At 42.4% G+C, this 24,692-nt stretch overlaps 1 protein-coding gene across 1 annotated transcript; it reads left to right on the top strand.

Annotated features, from left to right (window-relative positions):
* The first annotated feature begins 1,798 nt into the window (after positions 1-1,798).
* On the top strand, positions 1,799-24,119 carry cabp7b (calcium binding protein 7b). The gene is made up of 5 exons (XM_056291083.1): positions 1,799-1,907; positions 20,283-20,426; positions 20,765-20,877; positions 23,693-23,840; positions 23,992-24,119. Exons 1-5 carry the CDS (start codon positions 1,799-1,801, stop codon positions 24,117-24,119), a joined length of 642 nt encoding a protein of 213 aa, XP_056147058.1.
* The last annotated feature ends 573 nt before the right edge of the window (positions 24,120-24,692 follow it).

Here is a 24,692-nt window from a genome sequence, read left to right as displayed (position 1 = left end):
TCAGTCAGCCCGTCAAATGGTTTTCTACCCAGTCCGAGGCAAACATCTGAACAACATCTGAACACAACAACAATCAAAAGCATGAACACATTAATAAAACAATGATTCGAACATTAACATCTACTACTACTACTACTACTTCCGGCTGCTCCCGTTAGGAGCCGCCACAGCGGATCATCCGTTTCCAATCCGATTCGAACAGTAACATAACAGTCCCATAATCCTTTGCGCTTCCCCAGCGCGTAAAAAGGCTCGTAAATAAGTAACTGGTTTTCTGAAACTTCCTGCATTTTTCTTTGCTAGTTATGCGTTGTCATGCTCTGCTTCAATTATTATTAATTTTTGTCTACCTTATTAAGGCTGGGGCCAAAACGACTGGAAGATTTTACCGATCTCGATTTTTGTTAAAATAAAGTTGACCCCAGTTTGTTCCTCCCTAAAAATGTCAAAGAACCAGCTGAATAAAGTAGAGCTTAACAATTTCATTTGCTGACTCAGTGTATACGGATAACTTCCAAAATATCCCGTTTCCATTTGCCTATCGAGTAAAAGCAAACTTTATTCTACCCACGTTTTTCCCAACACTGTATCGAGAGCCCCGCAATATCATGCCTGCGAAGTGGGAATTTAACTTAAATGCTTCGTCGTGCTGTCTAACTTGTTGCTTATTTTCTCCATCAACCAAATGCCAGTGTTTACCCTTATTTTCAAATAACCAACGTTAGTATTCGTAGGAGCACTGGCAGCACAGTAGGAAAAGCCTATAAAATAAAATAATTATGCGAAATTTAAAGGGCTTTATCATTTGTTTGTGCGATACTGCTGATGGAGGTGTAGTGAAGGCGGGGACATGGGCTACTGGGGGCGTCCGTGTTGCTTTGAGCACCAAAAATGAGACAGCAGCTCAAGCCGAGCAGACGACTGGGGAGAGGACCATAAACAAGGCGACTCATCGCCAGAGCAGACGTCGTGGATTTCATTAAGAAAAACGTGATGTCCAGGACGACATAGCTATATCCAAAAAAATACATATATATTTCTCACTCTCTTTTTCATTGGAGAAAACCTAGTCGCTTACTCGTTAGAATCGCCTTTTTGGTTTTTGTGAAATATTTTGACAGAAGATGCGGAGACAGGATTAGAAAAGTGAAAAAGAGGACTGAGACGGGGGAGGATAATTTCATAGGTACATTCGCCTTGTAGGATTCAGCGTCATTCAAAAGTGAGAAGGGGTTACTTTCAAGTCAATGGCAAGGCTATTTTAATATCACGTTTTGCCCTTTTTTTGTGAAAAAATCTTGTTTTATTGCTGACGCGCGTGCGGTGTGCACGGGGAAAAGGCAGAGTAAGGTCTGTTAAGGTGATCACTATTAACGATTTGATATCAACTAGAAATGTGTGTGGAATGACTGTTTAGGACGTTAGATGCGGGTAAACGCTCAAAACATGTAGGGCTCGCGACGGGTTAAGTAAAACTTTTAAGTGTTATGATGAAGTAAAAAAAAAGAAGAAAGAAAACGAAACCTGCGCCGATAGTCTACAGAGGAAGAGGTCAACTTTTGTGCATGGAAACCAAAACCGATTCAATATTTAAAACGGGGTGTGAGGCGGTGATGTCCTGACATACAGAAAATAGTCTGACCAAAAAAAAAAAAAAATACACGAGACTGACACTTGGGGGGAATCACGATTCGTTAAGGTTTTGTTTACTTGTAGAAGGACTACAGCGAAGAGAGCCCATCGCAAACTCCGGGACGCTTTATGAGGATCGCAACGCAGTCGGTTTCCCCTCGCAGAAATGCCAGTGCGTGCCGTGACCACCAGGTTCATGTACAAGGGACTTTGCGCTATTCCAGACGTCCTCGCCTACCGGGCCCCTGTTAATCTGCCTGAAGATGAAGTTGAAGGTGAGTGCTTGTGACTGTTTCCCTTTGTGGTTCAAGCCAAGAGTGCTGTAATGTCAAAACGAAGCGTCCATCGAGGGGAGCATGTTCAGGGTATGGCCATCAACCTTGACCACAATACTGTGTCTGGTTTGAAAGAAGGCTATCCAATTACTTACCATTGGTGGTGGGGTTTTAAAACACGTTGTGGGATGTCAAAGGAAGCTGTTTCAAGATCTATGGGTATCTTTATCCATCTCCAGTCTCCTCTCCTTTTTTGTATGAATACGAATACTTCTACATTTATCTTTAAAAAAAAATCATCACTAAATTGATTAAAGATACAATGACTCCTGGCTATTTCCATAAGTCAAATGTGGAAATAATATGTACCTGTTTTGTGAAGGCACAAATGATTAACATTTTATGAATGACTAAGTCTCAAAATGAGGGGATTGTGACGAATGAGTAGTTCTTAGTGATAACAACAATGCAGATTAACATTTTGTTTACCTTTATTAGGGTATCACTGCCTAAGCTCTTGTCTTTAAACACAGTGATATAAATCCCCTAATTATTAATTACTGACTGGTTGATAAATAGAGCCTTACTGAAATTACATTTGCTGCCCTGTAGTCACATCTCGCTTAGTTTTGGTTGAAAAGCTGCTTCTATATATGTAAGACATAGCATTCTACATTGGAAGAATGGATGTTCAGGAAGATATGTGATGATTCATTGTCCAGTGAACAGCTGTTGAGAAGGAGAGTTCTGTTTGGACAAATACCCTCAAAAGAAGGAGGCACAATTGTATTTGGACCAAAGCCAATGAGACTACAATAAAGAGATAACAATCAAATTTGAGATATGCAGGTCTTTCATACAGGGGAAATTCCATTTTCGAGTTTCCTGTGTTTAGGTTGCCCAAGCCTGCAGTTGCCCCTCTGTCCTTGCTTAGCCATTCATTTGACAATGAGACTCCATCTGCAGTGAAAACATAAATCTAATCAAAAGGATGACTATGAATAAGACTGCAAAAGCAAAATTACCCCGTGTTGCAAAAGTGTCAATATGCAGCAGACTCAGCTTTGCCAATCATGAAGAAGTCTTTTCAAACTAGTTGACTTGCTGAAAACCAGTAAATAAGGCCTCAGTACAACAGACAATTGTTTTCAGACAATTGCTTCCTTATTTGCCTTGCAATGCTTTTGCTGAGTACATATTCTCTTTTTTAGTAATGCCTGCTACTCACACATTCACATCACAGTCTATGCCAGAGTCTAATGCCCAGTAGGATCATGGTCTTATACATAGATTTTACCAGTGAGCCATTGGCTAGTTAGGGACTACAGAAGATCCCTCATGATCTTACCCCACTTTCCTTCCTAGCCAATTGGCTAGTTCTTCCAAGTCAGTTTAAGGATTTGAATTGCAAACTTAGCAGTAATTAGCTAACTTCCCTAAACTATAGGCTAGTGTCACTTCAACATAAGCTATTGTACTGATTTGTAAAGCCCTTCGGGACTACCTTGTACATTTGAGCTGTAAAAACAACTTGACTTGACTTAACTTCCCTAAACTATAGGCTAGTGTCACTCCAACATAAGAAATTATACACTTACATAAAGGTTTAAAATTTTGGTGGGGGTGTCTGGGTAGTGTAGCGGTGTATTCCATTGCCTACCAACAACACGGGGATCACCAGTTTGAATCCCCGTGTTACCTCCGGCTTGGTTTGTCATCCCTACAGACACAATTGGCCGCGTCTGCGGGTGGGAAGACGGATGTGGGTATGTGTCCTGATCGCTGAACTAGCACCTCCCCTGGTCGGTCGGGGCGCCTGTTCGGGGGGGGGGTCAGAATCAGAAACTGGGGGGGATAGCGTGATCCTCCCGCGTGCTACGTCCCCCTGGCGAAACTCCTCACTGTCAGTTGAAAAGAAGTGGCTGGCGACTCCACATGTATCGGAGGAGGCACGTAGTAGTCTGCAGACCTCCCTGAATCGGCAGAGGGGGTGGAGCAGTGACCGAAACAGCTCTGAAGAGTGGGGTAATTGGCCAAGTACAATTGAGGAGAAAAATACGGAAAACATTTTATATGTAAAATTTAGAGCCACATAACCCTAAAGTGGACATTTTAGATAAATGGGGAGAATTGCCAACCATAGTGTTCAGTTTAATGTGCCTATTTACTTAGAGTTGTAAATATAAGTGCTCTTCAAGATAAATCTGACAAATGTTTACTTTTATTGGTTAACATTACAAAACTCTCTAATAGTTCTTCATGCATGTTTTATTGAGGGAGCAACATTTCACGTGACCAGAATGTTATGTTTTTTGTTTTTTATATGTATTTTTTGTTGTTGTTGTTGATATCTGGTATGATATTCCATCCTTTTTTTCTTTCTTTTTAAATCAACCTTGGACTTTTAAAGAAACACATTATACGTATACTTTAGCCATAATTCTCAAATCATGGAAAGTAATGCAAATTTGTGCTAAGCCTTACATACTTGGGGACAAAAGAATGGTTTTCATGCGTGCTCTTCAAGTTGAATTACGTGTCAGTGTGGTTCAGACATGACTGCCCCCCCCCATTCCCTGTAGTTTCGTCCAATAGTTTGCCCAGTAGTTAGCTTTGTCATTTGTGTGTACAAACAATGTGGCTGTATAAAACGTGTTTGCCTGTCATAATTAGGTTTTAGTTTACACATACTATCCTGCAACAACACTTAATAATATTATTGTGTGACATATAGTGATTGTTCAACACCTAATTGAATTTGATTCATGAAAAAAATGAACACTTGGTGCAGAACTGTTGCACTGAGCTGTGCACATAATATGCAGTGAAAGATAGGGCACTTATGAACACTTACATGTATTAATACTCCTGCAAAAAGTGTTATGCACATTAAGCAGGAAATTATTCAAAATATTTACTCTGAACACGAGACTTTAAAAACCCTAACCCTCAGCATCCAAGATCAATATAATCACTTTAAACAAACATTTTGCAACAAAGAGAGAGGGTGCAGAATGCTATCCAATGAAAATATGTCTGGAGCTACAATGTTGATGTGTTTTAATATACTTTTCATTATAAATAAGGACAATATACATGCATCTGAAAATAGACATACATATTGGACAAATACAACTTTGACAAAAATTGCAAACAATAGCTTGACTAAGTGTAAATCACCAAATATAATAAATATATAGGATTTTCTCTGAGACACATTGCTGCAGACAAACTATGAAATTTCAGATCACAACATGGTACAAATGATAAAGGTTCAATGCTTGCTGTAGTATAGGTGATAGACTATAAACTGAGCTATATGTTATGGGAACATTGAATATTTTGCATTCATATAGTTTAGATGAATCTCTAAAGGAAAATGTAGAGAATGATCAATAGTTCACTGGACCAGTGAACTTTGCAGATTGTATTACTTATCAACCAACCAATCAATCAACCAATCAGTCAATCAATCAATCAATCAATCAATCAATCAATCAATCAATCAATCCATCAATCAAGTTGCATGTTATATAGTGCTCATACTGCAAAATATATCTGATACAATAGTATCCTTCTCATTGAAAGTGTCAAAGCAAATTAGTTACTACATTTTATCAAAACATCTATAGTGAAAAGTATAAAAATGAAACAAAATATTTGCAAATGCATACACAGATATACAGTCACAAAGACACAATTTCTTTGTGAAAACCTCAGTAGGGGAAAAAAAGGGCTCAGAATCATAAACTGCCAGATGTTATAATTGTGCATGTGTCCAAATTGATAAGGCTGTTGGTTATACCACAGAACATTAACTTTCTGGCAGTTCCATTCATCCGATGTCTCTTCTAGCTTGTCCCCATTTCTCAGTGCATCACTGACAAAAGCAGTGAACAGTATTTATAGATCGCAGCATGTAGGAGAATCCCCCAGACATCAGGCATTGTCGTGGGGCGTAGATCATTTTCCACTTTGTATGCAAAGCTGTCTTCAGTGGTGGTTACAAATTGAGTGGTATTTGCAGTGGCATTATATAAGGACACAAGTGGTGTGAGAACTTGCACACTTCTAAAAAGTGCATAATTGAATCAAAACTTGTACCCCATCATGGAGGAATGGGACATGGAGGGAGTTATTCTCTTTTTTGTTTCCTCTCATCTTTATTAATGCAATTCCTTGTTCATAGTTCTTACTTAAAAATCAATTCCTCATCTCAAATTTGGCAAGAATGCACCAGAAAAGGTTTCGGCAAGAAATGTGAGCACATTCGTTTTTTTTTTCAGTTAAAGAACTGATTTTTACATTTTATGTTGTATTTTATGGATGGATCTTGCTCCTGACTACAGCTTTAATCATTATATTACGGCATATTGGTGGCATGGTGGCCCAGTGATCAGTGCTGTCGCCTCACAGTGAGAAGGTCAAGACCAAACAACTTTAGTATAAATAAGTGAGGTAGTAAAAATGATGATGAGACAATAAAAATAGCGGCGGCTTTTAAAGTTCAAAATAGTGCATGGGATTATTATAGCCACTAGATGATGTGGTCACACTAGCAAAAGGAATATTCTTTTTCACATAAATCAATTCATGAAGCAAAGTTGCATTGGCTTGCTTTCTATATCTAATTTCAACTTGTTGAGTTACTAAACATGTGTTTAAGATGTATAGTGGCTTAGTGGTTAGCACTGATGCCTCATGGCAAGAGGGACCTGGGCTTGATCCCAGGCCTTCTGTGTGAGTTTGCATGTCCTGCTGTTGTAGGTTGGGACTTCCTCTGGGTGCCCTGTATGAATGGTAGTACGATACTGTGTCTGTATGTTGGCCTCGTAATAGATTTGCAGTGGGGGTACAAAATGTGATAAGTAGGCTCTGTTCTCAAGTACAGTTTCAAGTTTGTTTATTTGTCAAATGCACAATGATACAGCAGTTGCAGGCATTGCTGTAGTATAGGTGGTAGACTATAAACTGAGATATATGTTATGGCAACATTTAATATTTTGCATTCAAATAGTTTAGATGAATCTCTAAAGGTAAGTGTAGAGAATAAAATACTTAGATGTCAGACTAACATCAAAAAATGATTTATATATATATATATATATATATATATATATATATATATATATATGTATAATTTCATTTTTAACATGTGCCTGCACATTGTTTTTAATGACAATAAATTGAATATATATATATATACACTACCGTTCAAAAGTTTGGGATCACCCAAACAATTTTGTGTTTTCCATGAAAAGTCACAATTATTCACCACCATATGTTGTGAAATGAATAGAAAATAGAGTCAAGACATTGACAAGGTTAGAAATAATGATTTGTATTTGAAATAAGATTTTTTTTTACATCAAACTTTGCTTTCGTCAAAGAATCCTCCATTTGCAGCAATTACAGCATTGCAGACCTTTGGCATTCTAGCTGTTAATTTGTTGAGGTAATCTGGAGAAATTGCACCCCACGCTTCCAGAAGCAGCTCCCACAAGTTGGATTGGTTGGATGGGCACTTCTTTGAGCAGATTGAGTTTCTGGAGCATCACATTTGTGGGGTCAATTAAACGCTCAAAATGGCCAGAAAAAGAGAACTTTCATCTGAAACTCGACAGTCTATTCTTGTTCTTAGAAATGAAGGCTATTCCATGCGAGAAATTGCTAAGAAATTGAAGATTTCCTACACCGGTGTGTACTACTCCCTTCAGAGGACAGCACAAACGGGCTCTAACCAGAGTAGAAAAAGAAGTGGGAGGCCGCGTTGCACAACTGAGCAAGAAGATAAGTACATTAGAGTCTCTAGTTTGAGAAACAGACGCCTCACAGGTCCCCAACTGGCATCTTCATTAAATAGTACCCGCAAAACACCAGTGTCAACATCTACAGTGAAGAGGCAGCTGCGGGATTCTGGGCTTCAGGGCAGAGTGGCAAAGAAAAAGCCATATCTGAGACTGACCAATAAAAGAAAAAGATTAAGATGGGCAAAAGAACACAGACATTGGACAGAGGAAGACTGGAAAAAAGTGTTGTGGACGGATGAATCCAAGTTTGAGGTGTTTGGATCACAAAGAAGAACGTTTGTGAGACGCAGAACAAATGAAAAGATGCTGGAAGAATGCCTGACGCCATCTGTTAAGCATGGTGGAGGTAATGTGATGGTCTGGGGTTGCTTTGGTGCTGGTAAGGTGGGAGATTTGTACAGGGTAAAAGGGATTCTGAATAAGGAAGGCTATCACTCCATTTTGCAACGCCATGCCATACCCAGTGGACAGCGCTTGATTGGAGCCAATTTCATCCTACAACAGGACAATGACCCTAAACACACCTCCAAATTGTGCAAGAACTATTTAGAGCAGAAGCAGGCAGCTGGTATTCTATCGGTAATGGAGTGGCCAGCGCAGTCACCAGATCTGAACCCCATTGAGCTGTTGTGGGAGCAGCTTGACCGTATGGTACGCAAGAAGTGCCCATCCAACCAATCCAACTTGTGGGAGCTGCTTCTGGAAGCGTGGGGTGCAATTTCTCCAGATTACCTCAACAAATTAACAGCTAGAATGCCAAAGGTCTGCAATGCTGTAATTGCTGCAAATGGAGGATTCTTTGACGAAAGCAAAGTTTGATGTAAAAAAAATCTTATTTCAAATACAAATCATTATTTCTAACCTTGTCAATGTCTTGACTCTATTTTCTATTCATTTCACAACATATGGTGGTGAATAAGTGTGACTTTTCATGGAAAACACAAAATTGTTTGGGTGATCCCAAACTTTAGTAGTGTATATATATATATATATATATAGCAGCTGATGAGTGTGCGACGCACGAAACAAGCTTGTACTGCTATGTGTTAAACGTTTTTTTCCTGCATCTGTATTGATATGCCGCTCCTCATTAGTTGAGCACTTCTATCAACACCATTGGATGTTTTTTCCGGAAAAAAACGCTGTGTGTGTGTGTGTGTGTGTGTGTGTGTGTGTGTGTGTGTGTGTGTGTGTGTGTGTGTGTGTGTGTGTGTGTGTGTGTGTGTGTGTTTGTGTGTGTATATATATATATATATGTGTGTGTGTGTGTGTGTGTGTGTGTGTGGGATTTTTATTTAAAATTAAAGTTAAACTAAAATCTGGAATCTAAAATCTAACAGTATTTACAGGCCATGATTTTTTTACTTAAATTTAACAAGACAAAATTAATATTTAACAGCCCAGAGTGTGCAGTATTTACAGTGGTTGGCAATAAAAACAACAATGAGAAAAATGAAAGAAAAAAAAAGAAAGAAAAGTAGCAGATGAATAGTGCAGCAGCTGAGATAAGTATGGGTGTGTATAAATATGTAAATACATATGAATATGTAAATGTACAGCAGAAAAGTGCAGTATAAAGTGAGGAGTTGGTGTTGTGCGAGAGAGAGATTGGGAGAGGGGGAAAGGTGTGTGTGTGTGTGTGTGTGTGTGTGTGTGTGTGTGTGTGTGTGTGTGTGTGTGTGTGTGTGTGTGTGTGTGTGTGTTTGTGTGCGTACGTATGCTCAAGGGTCTAGAGTCTGTGAGTTCAAGAGTCATGGGGAGTTCAATTTCAATTCAATTTATTGTCATTAAAAACAATGTGCAGGCACATGTTAAAAATGAAATGAGGGCTGTGGCTTCACCAAACAGTGCAAGACAGACACAGACAAACACAGAAAACACAGTATAAGATATACACACATGACAACCAAAAGCTAAAAATAAGTTAAAAAAGAGCTGGAGTACAAAATACTTAAAAATAGCTACAGACATTCAGTGGGTAGCCAGGTTCAGGTGGGCAACAGCTTGTGGAAAGAAGCTGTTTTTGAGCCTGGTAGTGCAGGCTCTGAGGCTCCTGTAGCGCCTCCCAGAGCGCAGGGGGGAGAACAGTCCATGGTTGGGGTGGGTGGCATCTCTGCTGATGCTCAGACCCCTTCAAAGGCAGCGTTTGTGATAAATGTCTTTTATGGCTGGGAGCTGGGTACCTGTGATATGCTGGGCTGCCTTGACGATCCGCTGCAGAGCTTTCTGGTCTACTGAGGTGCAGTTGCCGTACCACACTGAGATGCAGATGGTCAGGCAACTGAGTCAAGAGTCATGGCTTGTGAGGAAAAAGATATCCTTAAGCCTGTTGGTTTGGGACTGGATGCTCCAGTACTGTTTTCCAGATGGTCAAAGAGGGAACAATTTTTGCCTGAGGTGGCTGTTGCCCCTAACCATCCGCTGGACTTTCTTCCTGCAGCTCTGGGTAAATCTGTCTGGTATGGATGGTAGCCAAGTGCTGGTGATGCGCTGTGCTGTTCTTACCACCCTCTATAGAGCCTTGTGGTTGAGGGTGGTGCAGCTGCCATGCCAAGCAGTGATGAAGCATGCCAGGATACTCTCGATGGTGCATCTGTAGAAGTTACAGCATATTCTGGAATCCATGCCAAACTTCCTCAGCCAGCAAACGAAGAAGAGCCATCGTCTCACCGCCTTCATGACATTGCTGGTGTGGTGTGACCAGGTCAGGTCTTTGCTTATGTTTGCCTCGAGAAACCTGAAGTTGCTGACTCTCTCCACTACTGACCCGCTGATGTGGATGGGGGCGTGTCCTCCCCCATTCAGGTTTCTGTATTCCACTATCAGCTCCTTAGTTTTGCTGATGTTTCAATGGAGGATTTTGTCCTGGCACCATAATGTCAAGACTATCACCCCATCTCTGTAGGCCATCTCATCATGGTCTCTGGTCAGGCCAATGACGGTGGTGTCATTGGCAAACTTAATGATAGCGTTGGAGCTGTGTGTGGCCATGCAGTCATGTGTGAACAGGCAGTACAGGAGGTGGCTAACCTTGCAGCCCTGGGGGTTCCAGTGCTGAGAATCAATGTGGAGTAGGTTGTGGTGTCCATCCTCACTACCTGTGGTCTGCCAGCTAGGAAGCCCAGGATCCAGCTGCACACGGTGGTGTTCAGTCCTAGCACTCTGAGCTTAGTGACAAGGTTAGAGGGCACAGCGGTGTTTAATGCTGAACTGTAGTCAGTGAACAGCATTCTCACATATGTGTTTCTCTGTTCCAGGTGGGAGAAGACAGTGTGGTGGGTGAGGGCGATGGCATCATCTGTTGACCTGTTGGCCCTGTAGGCAAACTATAGTGGGTCCAAGGGTGTCAGGCAGTAGTGAGTTGATGTGGGTTTTGAGTAGCCACTTGTAGCACTTCATGATGACCGAGTGAGTGCCATCAGGTGGTAGTCATTGAGGCAGAGCACCTTTGGCTTCTTCAGGACAGGGACAACTATGGTCTTTTGAGGCATATGGGGACTGTAGACTAGAACAGGGAGCGGTTGAAGATGTCTGTGAACACATCCACCAGCAGGTCTGTACATGCCTTGAGCACTCAGCCCAGGATACTGGCTGGACCAGGAGCCTTGCGTGGATTAATCCATTTGAAGGATTTGCACACATCTGCTGTAGTTATTTCCAGTGTGCAGGAGTCCTGGACCATTTGTGTATCTGTGAAAGAGGCAGATATGTTGTTCTCAAAGCGTCCATAAAACGCAATCAGTTCGTCTGGGAGAGATGCAGACACTTCTACAACATTGTTGCTATCCCTGACTGCAAAATGAAACTGGGCTGGTTGTATCACAGCATCTGGCATGGTGCCGCAAAACGGACCTGCCCCAGTGTCTTTTTGCACAACGGGCCTATATCGGCGCGAATCCGGCTTACGGATTTGTACTAGCTTTGGGCCATAACTGGCCCAGATCCATGCCATAGCTGTGAACTTAAAAATGGGTTCCGACTTTAGGAGGCCACACTCTGGCCAGAGGTGTGGGGCGGTCTAGGAGCAGATGTGATTGCTATAATGATCTGACGGAATTGGCGCAGAGGCGGGGGGGGGCGGACTATGGGCGGATGTGATTCCTATGTGGATCTGCCGGACTGTGGGCGGATCCGGCCCGGTGTCAGGTGCTATGAGGGATTCCTTTTATAGTCGGTGATAGTTCACAGTCCATGCCACATGTCTGGAGTTGGAATCATGGTAGTGTGACTTAACTTTGTCCCTTAGTACAACGTTGTAAAATGGTCAACATTTTACAAAGTTTGTACTGAGTTTTCCTGTATTCGTCCAAATCCCCCAAGTTAAAAACAACAGTTCGCACTTTAAGCATATTATGGCTTTCGTTGTTTACCCACAGCTTGTAATTTGGGAATGTTTGTACAGTAATCCTCGGTACAACATCATCGATTAATTTGCTGATATATCCGATGACGACATCTGTGTAATCATCACTGTTGTTATTTCCCACACTCCGGAAGACTTGCCAGTCTGTAGTGTAGAAGCAATGATGTAAAACGAAGTCCGATTAGTCGGATCAAGGCTAGATGCATCGCGTCACAGGCCTTTCCTGTTTGAGTTTCTACCTGTTAGTGGGGAGCAGGAGGATCAAGGAGTAACCTGATTTGCCGAAGGGAGGTCGGGGGAGGAGGGACTTATATCCCTCCTGGAATGCAATGTAAATATGGTCAAGTGTAATACCACTGCAGGTAGGGAAGCTGATTTTTTGATGGATTCTTAGCAGGACTTACTTTTGGTGCTGTTGAAATTACCAGCCACAATGTCTGTGAATGTTCTCATTCATCCAGGTCATGGTTATCCAAAGGAGTTGAATCAAGGCTTCCTCGGTTCATGCCTTTCTGACTAGACCAAGCTAGTCTGACTAGCTTGGTCTAGTCAGAAAGGCACGAACCGAGGAAGCCTCTTGGATGAGAGGCGAAACGTCTTCACGGATATATACCAAGTCCAATTGCACTTGATTCAACTCCTTTGGATTACCAGCCACAATAAAAGCACCCTGTGGGTGTGCCATCTCTTGCCAATCAATAACTCCATACAGCTCATCCAGGGCTCACTTGGTGTCAGCGTGCAGTGGCATGTAAACTGCTGTTAGTACCAACCATTATAAACTCTCTCGGGAGATAGTAAGGACAGCATTTTATAATAACATGACCTAAATTAGGAAAACATCCAGCCAAAATAGTTTCCACAATCAAGCATCAAATGTTATTAATAATGAGGCAGACACCTCCATCTCTGAGCTTCCCCAATTCCTTTGTTTGATGCTGCTGATGATTAAAAAGAAAACCCACAGTAACAAGGTTTCGATGGGTTCAGCCAAGTCTCCATGAAAACCTTAATGTTACAGTTCTTAGTGTCCCATTGGAAAGCCCTACTCTTTCATCAAGCTTGTTGTCCAGCGTCTGGACATTCACTTCAAGAATGCTAGGGAGAGGAGTTCAAGTTTCCACATTGCATCAGCCTTACCAGGACTCCTACCTGTTTTACCCATTTTTTTTTCACTTGCAGCATTTTCCAGGTATTATTTTAGGTATAACCCAAACAGTGGATAGTCTGTGATCATTGTTGTTTTTCTTATTCTTGGTGTAAAACGTGTATCTGTGTTTTTCTGTCATAGCTAATGGCAGCCGACATGGATTAAAAAAACAAAAACAAACAAAAACAGTAAATAGGCATAAAAAACGTTAATTTGGGGCAGAGCTAGATGCATGGCAGCCATCTTCAATGGCACCGGAAGATAAATATCCTTTGTGAACTCTGAAAAGGAGAAGAAACACCCTTCAGGCATTGCTTTCATGAAACACAGGGATAGTAGTGTGCTGAAGCCAGACAGCTTTGCCCTCTATCATAGAACTTAAGTTGCTATACTCAACTATTGTTCTGTTCCATGTAGGTTACACCATCTGGCTTACCTTATGGGATAAGGCAAAGCAGTGAGTGGAGCCCAGATCAGTTCAACCTCTGCTGAATCATTTTATGACATCCCATGCAAAATATCTCTAACATAGTATCTCCCACGTAGCATCTCTCTCTAACATCACTGAATAACATTTAACTAACAGGCCTTCTCTCACAATTCACTGGAATGGAACAGACTCAAAACAAAAAGACAATGACCATTGCCCAAAAGTTGTACAATTGCATTGGGTACATGGGCCAATCATATGAGAGGAGAGCAGCAAGCCCTTGTGAAGCACATCACAGATAATTCAACTTACCAAGATAACAACATTATCTCATTATCAAAGGTAATATAACCACTGTTCGGAGGAGGAATTGACAGAGCCAAAGCATAAGGTGTCAAGTTGTAACTGGCTCACCGATGGGCTGGATGAACTCTGGCACAAGCACAAGTCTCCACGGGCATACAATACACCTAATGGGGAGGTATAACAGAAGCTGGAAGGGAGACTCAGTAGCTAGCAGGAAGAGTTATGAATTGTGATAAAAATTATGAACAATTGAACAGGGCATGACGTGGAGTATCTGCCCTGGCATGGACACAAACTCTGAAAAGCCTTCCACTTCTCAGCATAAATTACATCATTGGAGAAGGCACGTGCACTGTGTAGTGTTAGTGATTGCTGGCAAGAGACCACTCTTCTGCAGAGTTACCCTTTCAGGAGCCAACTCATCAGCTACTGACCAAGAATGAGAAGCTGGAATATTGTGCCATGTAGCTGTGAAAGAGACAGTTTTGGCCAAGGGAATGGCCACAGTGGAGCAGTCAGTAGTTGGATCAGCTCCAGAAACAATGATGCTGACTGGCTTTCTGGTGCTATCACAATGACAGCCAGGTGCCCATGTTTCACCCTCTGTAACAGTTGAGGTATCAACTGTACAGCTAGGAAGATGTACAAGAGACATTTTGGCCACTGTCAGAGTAGGTTTACCTCACTCTGTGACAGAGAACCTCAGGAGGCTGTGAGTGTTCTCGTTTGAGGTGAACAGTTCCACTTTTCCACTTGTTGGCAGATTTATTTGACCCTGACAGGATGTAAATGCCACTCATTTTGGTGAGGTCGTCCTTGAGATCTGAGACATGCTCTCATGTTATGAGAGCCTGCAATGTGTAGGGCACTAAGACTTTGGAAGTGAAATGTGACCCACAACCACAGCTCCGGTGCCATCTCATGAACAAACTAGGAATGACAGGCTGCCTACTAAACACAAGAGTCATATGAGAAAGAAAACTAGAGAATCTAGCGGTAAGTGAACTAAGCACAGAAAATAGCTAACTCAGAACAAATGAAGAGGTTAGGGCAGAATATAGAGAAGCAATAGTAAGAAAATAAACAGCAGTTATCGATCTCACGAAGTTGCCTCTCCTTGCCAGCAGAAGGGACTATTTTCCTCCCACGGGACAAGCTGCAGTCTCTTTCTCTTCTGCTTGGCAGGTAGCTCCCTATAAGGGGGCGCACCTAGATTGGCAAGGGTCCTTACCAGGATGATCACACACAAGGGTGGCCAGGAAATGACTACCAAGATGCTTCCAGTCCACATCGGGAGCCTGATGAGAACTAGACTTCAGAGAAACGGGGACCTAAAAGTTCCATTCTGAGAGAATGAGTCTCGCTTTCTCCTGATGTGGAAAGGTGGCGTGGGCCAACCAAAGATGGTGCTTGATTACGGCTGACCAAGCTATAACCATGGCAAGGGTTTGGGACAAGTGGAGAATAGCCCCAGTAATCTTGGCTACCATCTTCATCTCTTTGGTGTTCAGGCTGTCCTTTCCCACTGACATGGTGGAGACAGCAGTGGAGAGCAGAGCCATGTTGTTGGTTACTACTGCTTCCTGAGTGGCACAAGAGAAGCACATGTTGGTCAAGGCAGCAATCTGCCGATGCAGACAGAAAGGTGAGTATGGATTGCTGTCCAGATGACACATACTGTGACAAACAAGGGCAGCCAGTGCAGGGTCAATTCAAGCAGCTAACAATATCTGTTGATCCATCCTAATCTCTAGAGCCTTAAAGGTAGTGGGGTTCTCTCAGGTTCTGTAGATGTAGTGGTTAATGGGGAGATGGTATGGGCTGCCAAGTGGAAAGCCATTTAAAATCCCCAGTAGAAATCCCCTTCCATGTCATCATGTTTGGCACAGGGCCTGGAGAAGCTCATCTCCTGGGCAAGGATGAGTTTTAAACCAACCAAATCCAGAGCCATGGTGTTGAAGAGGGGAAAAATTGTGGCCCGGTTTTGCTTCTTTCTGGATGGCATTGCAATCCCATCCATTACCAAGAAACCAGTCAAGAGTCTAGGCAAGGTCTTTGACTGTAGCCTTAGAGATACAGCGGCAATCCAAGCAACCATCAAGGAGCTTGAGAATTGGCTAACCACAGTACACAAGTCTAGCCTACCTGGCAGGATCAGACCTTGAATTTACCAACATGGCCACTTACCCCGCGTTTTCTGGCCAATGCTGGTTTACGAGGTAACCCTGTCAACAGTGGAGACCTTGGAGAGGGAGATCAGTAGCTACTTCCGAAGATGGCTGGGTCTGCCGTGCAGCCTTAGTAGTGCCGCACTGTATGGGAAGAGCAACAATCTCCAGCTCCCTATCAGCAGCCTTGATGAGGAGTTCAGGGTTTCAAGAAAGGCACTGCTCTATCAGGACTCCAAGGACTCTAGAATGGCATGAGCAGACATTATGGTGTAGAGAGGCAGGAAGTGGAGAGCCCATGAAGGCCTGGAGATAGCAGAGTCTCGGCTGAGACACAGGACTTTGGTGGGCACAATGGCAACTGGACAGGCAGGGCTGGGAGCCATCCCACAACCTCGCTATGATAAGGCCCTTGGCAAGGACAAACACCATCTAGTCCTAGAGGAGGTGCAGGTAGGTGTTGAGGAGGAAAGGACCAGCAGAATGTTGGGCATGCGGCAGCAGGGAGCATGGACAAGGTGGGAGGGTGCGCTGGAGAGGAAGATATCTTGGGCAGATATTTGGCAGGCATAACCACAGCGGATCACGTTCATGGTACAAGCTGTGTATGACGTTCTGTCTAGCCCAGCAAATCTCCATCTCTGGGCAAGATTGATTCTTCATCATGTCCTCTGTGTCCTGGAAAAGGTTCACTTGAGCACATTCTCAGCAGTTGCCCGTCAGCCATGGGGGAGGACTGTTACTGCTAGCAACATGACCAGGTGCTGAAGACAGTTGCAGAGACCATCTCCAAAGCTGTGGCCAACAACAAGCAAGCCCGCGGACAGAGAAACATTGACATTGTCAGGGCTGGTGAGCAGCCTTAGTCACAGCCCAGATCAGCAGCTGGTCTCCTCACCTCTGTGTCAGACTGGGAGCTGCAAGTAGACCTGGGGGGGCAGCTCAGGTTCCCAGACCACATTGTGACAACTTTGTTGAGGCCAGACATAGTGCTATCGTCAGCCTCTTCAAAACAGGTGCTCCTTGTGGAACTGACAATTCCCTGGGAGGACCGGATGGAGGAGGCAAATGAGTGGAAGCAGTCCAAGTACCAGGTGCTAGTGGATCAGTGCTGAAGGAGAGGCTAGAAGGTCACATTGTCAGCCCATTGAAGTGAGGTGTAGAGGCTTTGCTGGCCACTCACTGTGCAAGCTCTACACTCTACTTGGCATCACTGGGGCTGCTAAAAAGAAAGCCATCAAGTCTTCCATGGAGGCTACCGAGAGAGCCTCCAGATGGCTCTGGATCAGAAGGAGTAAACTGTGAGCCAATCCTGATCAATCCTGGCTGGGTCACCTGAGAGAGGGTGTATGATGTTGAAAGACCCAAAACACCCAAAGACCTCAGGAAACATCACTGATGATGTGTCCCAGTGTATGTATGATGTATCTTCAAGTCGATATAAAATAAAATATAAAACTTACATAAAAAAGCCCAGTTTTCTGATTCAAATTAGGAAAAGACTGGCTATTTATTGCAATTAGGAGCATTTTCCCCAATATTTGATCCTTATGTAAGCAGTTCTTGAGAAAATCTGGTCAAAAGTATTTTTTACGGTATTAATGTCAAGCACAGACAAAAAGTTACATCTTTAGAAAATGTATCATGTTAATTTAGGAACCTCAGGTGTTACTGGTAGATACTCTGCCATCCCTGGCCAGTGGTCACTTGCAAAAATAAATATTTCCATTAAAGGAACAGTTCTCAAATTTAAGGCACACAAACCTGGTTTGGCTTGCCAGACATCCCCCCCCTTTTTTCCCCCCAATTGAACCCGGCCGATTACCCCACTCTTCCAAGCCGTCCCTGTCGCTGCTCCACCCCCTCTGCTGATCCGAGGAGGGCTGCAGACTACCACATGCCTCCTCCGATACATGTGGAGTCGCCAGCTGCTTCCTTTCACCTGGCAGTGAGGAGTTTCACCAGGGGGATGTATTGTGTGGGAGGATCACGTTATTCCCCCCAGTTGCCCCTCCTCCCGAGCAGGAGCCCCGACCGACCAGAGGAGGCGCTAGTGCAGCAACCAGGACACATACCCACACGCGGCTTCCCACCCGCAGACACGGCCAATTGTGTTTGTAGAGATGCCTGACCAAGCCGGAGACAACACGGGGATTCGAACCAGCCATCCCTGTATTGTTAGGCAACGGAATAGTCTGCTACGCTAGTCAGACAAACTTGCCAGACAATTTTATACAATACGTTTACATACAGTAAATACATACATTGTACAGTACATATACATTTTATACATATAAGTATTTGTTCTTCAGTTATTGTGGTGGTGCCTAGTTGCATTTTGTGGGAACCCACTTTCCAGAGCACAATATCAGTGTGGTAACTGTGTGATCAACAGACAAACCTATTCCACTTTCAAAAACACTTTTCAACATACTGCACATTGCTCAGTGCCATCTAGGTAGTATAATACTGATAAAAAAAGAAGATCGCTGCCTAAAGTAAACAAATTTTCAGAGACAGAGATGAACCTTTCCGAAGAGGTGTACGCTGGCTAAACCAAAAGGAGGTGTTGTTTGTATGAGCTTGCTTCAGGAGGATATCACTGTTTCAAGGCCAGCGAGCGTAAGGCCCTAGTAAACAAAGGAAGTTATGCAACATGGCTTTTTTAAATGTAAACTATAAGATTGTAAATTGAAGCTCGGTCTTTATTTATTTATTTTTAAAGAGTAAGAAGCACACGTTTTTATCCTGTCTCCAGCTACTAACATTTAGAAAAAGAATTACAGTGGTGACTGTGAGAGAGAGGGGGGGGGGTGGGGGTGGGGGTTGTCCAGAGAGTTAAATTGGCTGACACCAGGTCACCTTTCGCCTCATTTCACATTTTATTGGTCTAATGTGCTTGACCCAATGCCCAATGTGTGTCACCTATGGGTCTCATGAGCCTGCTTCTGTCGTGCCCCTGTATTAAGCTTTCGGCAGGGGGTTGGTCTTAATGGACATTTCTCCCAGATATGAGAAAAAAAAAGTATAGATTTTCTCCATCAAAGCTGTCATCCCGTTTTTTTTTCATTTATAATGAGGGCAATCAGTTCTACCATCCTAGGTCTATACCAGTATGTTTTCAGTTCAAAAACTTAAAAAAAAAAGTTTCCTTCCTCTAAAACAATACATTAAAGGAGGTGATGCAACAAGGGAACATGAGAAATAAACATATTCGGATAGGATTACCATAAAAAGCGCATGGCTCACTTTCCCTAAGGCTTAGACATGAATTATATTATGGAATTATTACATCCATGTACAAGTTCATGTGGAAATAACTGAGAGATAAAACGTAACGGGCTGAAGTGAAACAATCTAATAAATGGTAACATTACATTTCATAAATTATATAATGGAATTATTACATCCATGTACAAGGTGATGTGGAAATAACTGAGAGATAAAACTGAATGGGCTGAAGTGAAACAATCTAATAAATGGTAACATTAAATTTCATAGGCTGAAATAGTTTTCCCCTTCCACCCCACTTACAATGAATTACCACTTCTACCCACATCCCATCCATATGGGGCTAACGTGTGTTAAAGCTATTTGTGGAAATTGACGTTTTATGTTATTGAGCCCAATACACTTTGCCAAAGGTTCGGCCTGACAACAGACGCTTCGCCATTCTGCAGGTGGCCACAGTTCAGGACTTCTGCGTAAAGACAGACGAACTTGCATCTAAGAAAAGGTGCCATGTGGTCACTGGAAGCAAATAACTCTACTAAAAGAGACTCGTTAATGATGCGTCATATTTAGATCTGTGAGCCACGCTGTATATTAGTTATGTGGGACTTGTGAAGAATTCAGTTATCTAAATTCCAGATCCAAGTTCAATATGAGTTGCACAACTATCGAGTGTGCAGTACATGTGAGAAGCTTATGTATATGCGTGTGTGAGTACACAAGTGATTAATGACTTAGTTATGTGCCTTTGAAGTGCAACTGTACATTTTACCACTTCAAACAGAATATCATATTGCAGGATGAGAAGATAGAAACCTGATGGCAATATGTTTATGGAATATTTCCCCAAGGTTTTTACTATGCCTCCTTTTCCCCCCCTTTCCTTATGTGAGTTAACACCTTTCATCTTTCCACAGAAATCCGTGAGGCATTCAAAGTGTTTGACCGCGATGGAAATGGGTTCATCTCCAAGCAAGAGTTGGGGGTGGCGATGCGATCACTAGGCTACATGCCCAATGAAGTAGAGTTGGAAGTCATCATTCAGAGACTGGACATAGATGGTGAATTTGTATCATTTCTTTTGTTTAGCAAGCAGGCACAGCATACAAGTAGTGTCATACATACTGCTATTTTCTACTGTGCAAACGTTCACATCCACACGCACCACTCACACATACAAAACTACACGTCCCAGACCAAATGAAGGATGGAAGAACACTATTCTTTTTGAAAAAAATTGTTGGGTATTTGCAAATTGAGCTAAATCTGGGTGGATCTTCTTTTGATATTTGTTATTTTTGTCTTTATTTCGTTTATTTTATTGTAATCCGTATACTTATTTGAATTCATATTCACTGAACCATATCACAAAATGTTGTGTTTTTGCCCTCATAAACAGGTGATGGTCAGGTGGACTTTGAGGAATTTGTCACATTGCTTGGGCCAAAACTTGCTGCTGCTGGAATGCCCGATAAGTTCCACGGGGCAGACTTTGATTCTGTGTTTTGGAAGGTGAGCATCATTAATATTACCAGCCTGTTATGATCAGTAGAGGCGAACCCAAACGCAGACACCGACAATGAAATTAAGTAATTTAAAATGATTTATTGTAAGAATAAAGGGAATGAGGATGGCAGGCAAAGCAGAAATGAGAGAGGCAATGGTGGATGGCAAACTGAACTGAGAAGGACAAACGGATGAGGGAGTGAGCATGGCTGGCTGGGAATAAGCAAGCAAGTGAGAAAGAAAGGCAGGCAGGCAGGGGGACCGGAGAGCAGTGATCCTGGATGCACAAGGAGACACAGTAAATATAGGTAACGCAAACAACATGAGGATTAACTCTGAATTAACAATTGTAGAGCGGCTGAGAATGAGAGACTACCACTGTGATTGAAACAACGATCTGTTGATGAGTGGATGGAAAACCGCAGTAGATATACTGTTGAGTTGATGAGTTCATAGAAGGCAGGTGTGCAATGTACCGAATTCGGGGGGCAGCCGGGAATTGCCGCAGCCGGCACGCAAACCCGGGTCTCCCGTACCACGAGCGACTACATTAACCAGCCGACTAAAGGGTCCGACCCATTAGCCAAGGGCTAGTGAGTCTATTCATCAGTGATCGTACACTAGCCCCCTCCTTTGAGAAGCGTGTCCCCGTGCTTCAGCATATCAGCTCCCTCATGCCTGTGGGCACACACGCTTCCAATGGCCTCATGGTCTCACCATCCCACTTCTGACACCAATCTAGTGAATTATAATTCCATTATAATTATGTTACCCTCTTTCAATGTTGTATTCTGTAAATTGTGTAAACACAATATCCATTGCACGTTGTCCGTCTTGGGAGAGAGATCCCTCCTCTATTGCTCTCCCTGAGGTTTCTTCCTATTTTGTCTCCCTGTTAAAGGGACTTTTAAGGGCGTTGTTCCTTATCCAATACGAGGGTCTAAGGAGAGGATGTTGTGTTGCTTTAAAGCCCCTTGAGGCAAATTTGTCATTTGTGATATTGGGCTATGCAAATGAAATCGACTTGACTTGACTTGACTATTCTATTCCAGCTGCGCCATGTTGACCGAGAGTGACTTGAGGTTTTACCTCACTTCACCTCACCTCACCTATCCCATAACCTCTCAAGAGGTCATTGGGGGCACCGCTGTTGAATCCGCAACCAGTCCTCATCATCTTTGTCTGTCCTCAACTGCCCTCTGTAAGCTGGCAAAGTCAAGACCTGTCCACTCTCTGAAGTTACATAGCCATCACTTCTTCTGTCTTCCTTGTCTTCGCCCGCCCCTCACTATTCCTTCCAGGATGGTCTTGGCAAGGCAGGAACTTCTCAAGATGTGACCATGCCATTTCAGTTTTATCTTCTTGATGATTGTCAACAAGTCTTCATGTGTTCCAATGGCTTGTGTAATCCTTCTTCTCACCTCTTCATTCATAATATGGTCTCTATATGAGATGCCTAGAATCTTTCTGTAGCACCTCATCTCCATTGCGCTTATTCTTCATTAGAGATCTGCTATGAGTGTCCAAGTTTCAGATCGCCAAAGAAGAATAAGCCCTGAGTGGCGAGAGCTTGGTTGAGGTGGTCTGAGTCTGCAGGGTCCATGATGGTCAGATCATTCTGTCACGATCAGTAGAGGCAAACCTAAATGAAGACACCAACAATTGAATTAAGTAATGTAAAAGGGATTTGTTGTAGGAATAAAGGGGAATGGAAATGGCAGGCAAGGCAGAAAGTAGAGAGGTGACAGCGGATGACAGAACTGGACTGAGCTGAATGGTGGATGGCAAAACTGAGCTGAGCAGGACAAACAGACGAGGGAGTGAGCATGGCTGGCTGGGAATAAATGAGCAGGTGAGACAGACAGACAGGCAGGCAGGCAGACAGGCAGGTAGGCAGGCAGGCAGGGGGACTGGAGAGCAGTGATCCTGGAAGCAAAAGAAGACATGGTAGGTACAGGTAACGCAAACACCACGACGAATAACTCTAAGTAAACAACTGCGGAGGGGCCAAGAATGAGAGACTACCACAGTGGTTGAAACAATGACCTGGCGATGAGTTGATGGAAAACCGGGGTAGATCTACTGTTGAGTTGATGGAAGGTTAGTGTGCAGGCTGGGCACGTAAGGTGAATGAGCCGCAAATCAGGAGGGGGACAGAGAGTGCTAGGGAAGGAAGCCACACACACACACAGGGGGGGGGGGGGAGACACCGGGAAAAGGGGAAATACGGAGACATGGCTGGGGCCATGGCACAATCAAGTCTTATTATAAAGGTAATTCAGTTATTTTATCTTCTGAGAGAGTGAGAGGATTTTCCTGAAGGGAACTTGTGTCATTTTGTAATAATCACCTCAGTTTTCTCATTAAAATTAACATGTAGACATGATTGAAATGAAATAGCCATTTAAGGATGGAATCAATTTAAGAGATATGATATGCATTGTATTCTTATTTGGTTCTTTTTGTCAGAAATTCTAGTTATTTCGTTTTTTTATATAACCGTAAGAACTTAAATCAGTGTTGTAATAAAAGCAAAACACTTTATCACAATACTTATGGTAGTGCTTTTATGATGATGGTATATAAAGATTCAAATATATGTCACAAAGTGTGATTTATTTAAACGTGTGAGTTTGCTGAGAATCTGTGTCATTTTTAAAAGTATACATAATGAGAGATCCATAATTGGGAGCTGCCCAGCACTGTCATCATTCATGGCTGACCGGCAGCAATAAGGTTTTGCATGCTTTGTACAAAGACACTTTGACAAAAGTTATTCCTTTGCTCATGGTTTCTTTCTTTATCCTTTCTACCATCCCAGTGTGACATGCAGAAGTTGACAGTGGATGAGCTTAAGAGACTGCTTTATGACACTTTCTGTGACCACCTCACTATGAAAGACATTGAGAATATCATTATGACCGAGGAGAGCCACCTGAACAGTCCGGAGTGCCATTTGGATATTGATAGTATGGTTTATATGTATATATCTATATCTATATGTATTTATATGACATTTTGTTCACCTCATTAATCAGAAAATATCTAAAATCACATGCTGTTTATTGAAATGCACACAGTATGTTTTTGCTAACATTTTTTCCATAATTCCCTCCACAGCAAGCCCAACACAACAAGTGAAACACACATGTGTGCGAAAAAGCCTGATTTGTGCCTTTGCCATTGCATTCATCATCAGCGTAATGCTCATTGCAGCAAATCAGATGCTGCGCAGAGGTATGAAGTAAAAAAAAACAAAAAAAAAAACAGTCTCAGTTCAGTTTCAGATAATGACCAAATGAATACTATGATAAATTTGTTAACAAACTTGAACCGAAATATCATGCCATTTTTGTTTTGGCTATATCACATTTTTAAACACATTTTCAACAACAACATTTGCCTCAGATCCTATTATGACTCAAAATAGCCAGGTACTATGAAATATTCTTTTTAAAATAGACAAAGTAAGAAGTCCAGTTTTATAACATGACACATAAAAAAGCCTGTACAATGTGAAAGAAAGAAAGAAAGAAAGAAAGAAAGAAAGAAAGAAAGAAAGAAAGAAAGAAAGAAAGAAAGAAAGAAAGAAAGAAAGAAAGAAAGAAAGAAAGAAAGAAAGAAAGAAAGAAAGAAAGAAAGAAAAGAAAAGAAAGGACTTTAAGGGCTGAGTAATGCATTCAAAAATAGTAATATCTCATTAAATTATGGTTTTACTTTTACAATTGTTTATCTGTGAAATAGATACCTGAGATAGTTGAGATAGTGAGGTGGATTATAGAAATTAGCAGATTGCATTGTATGTTTTGTATTATTTTCAG

The sequence above is a fragment of the Lampris incognitus genome, chromosome 12 (genome assembly GCF_029633865.1).
Source record: "Lampris incognitus isolate fLamInc1 chromosome 12, fLamInc1.hap2, whole genome shotgun sequence".
Lineage (NCBI taxonomy): Eukaryota > Metazoa > Chordata > Actinopteri > Lampriformes > Lampridae > Lampris > Lampris incognitus.
This window is presented reverse-complemented; position numbering and strand designations above follow the sequence as displayed.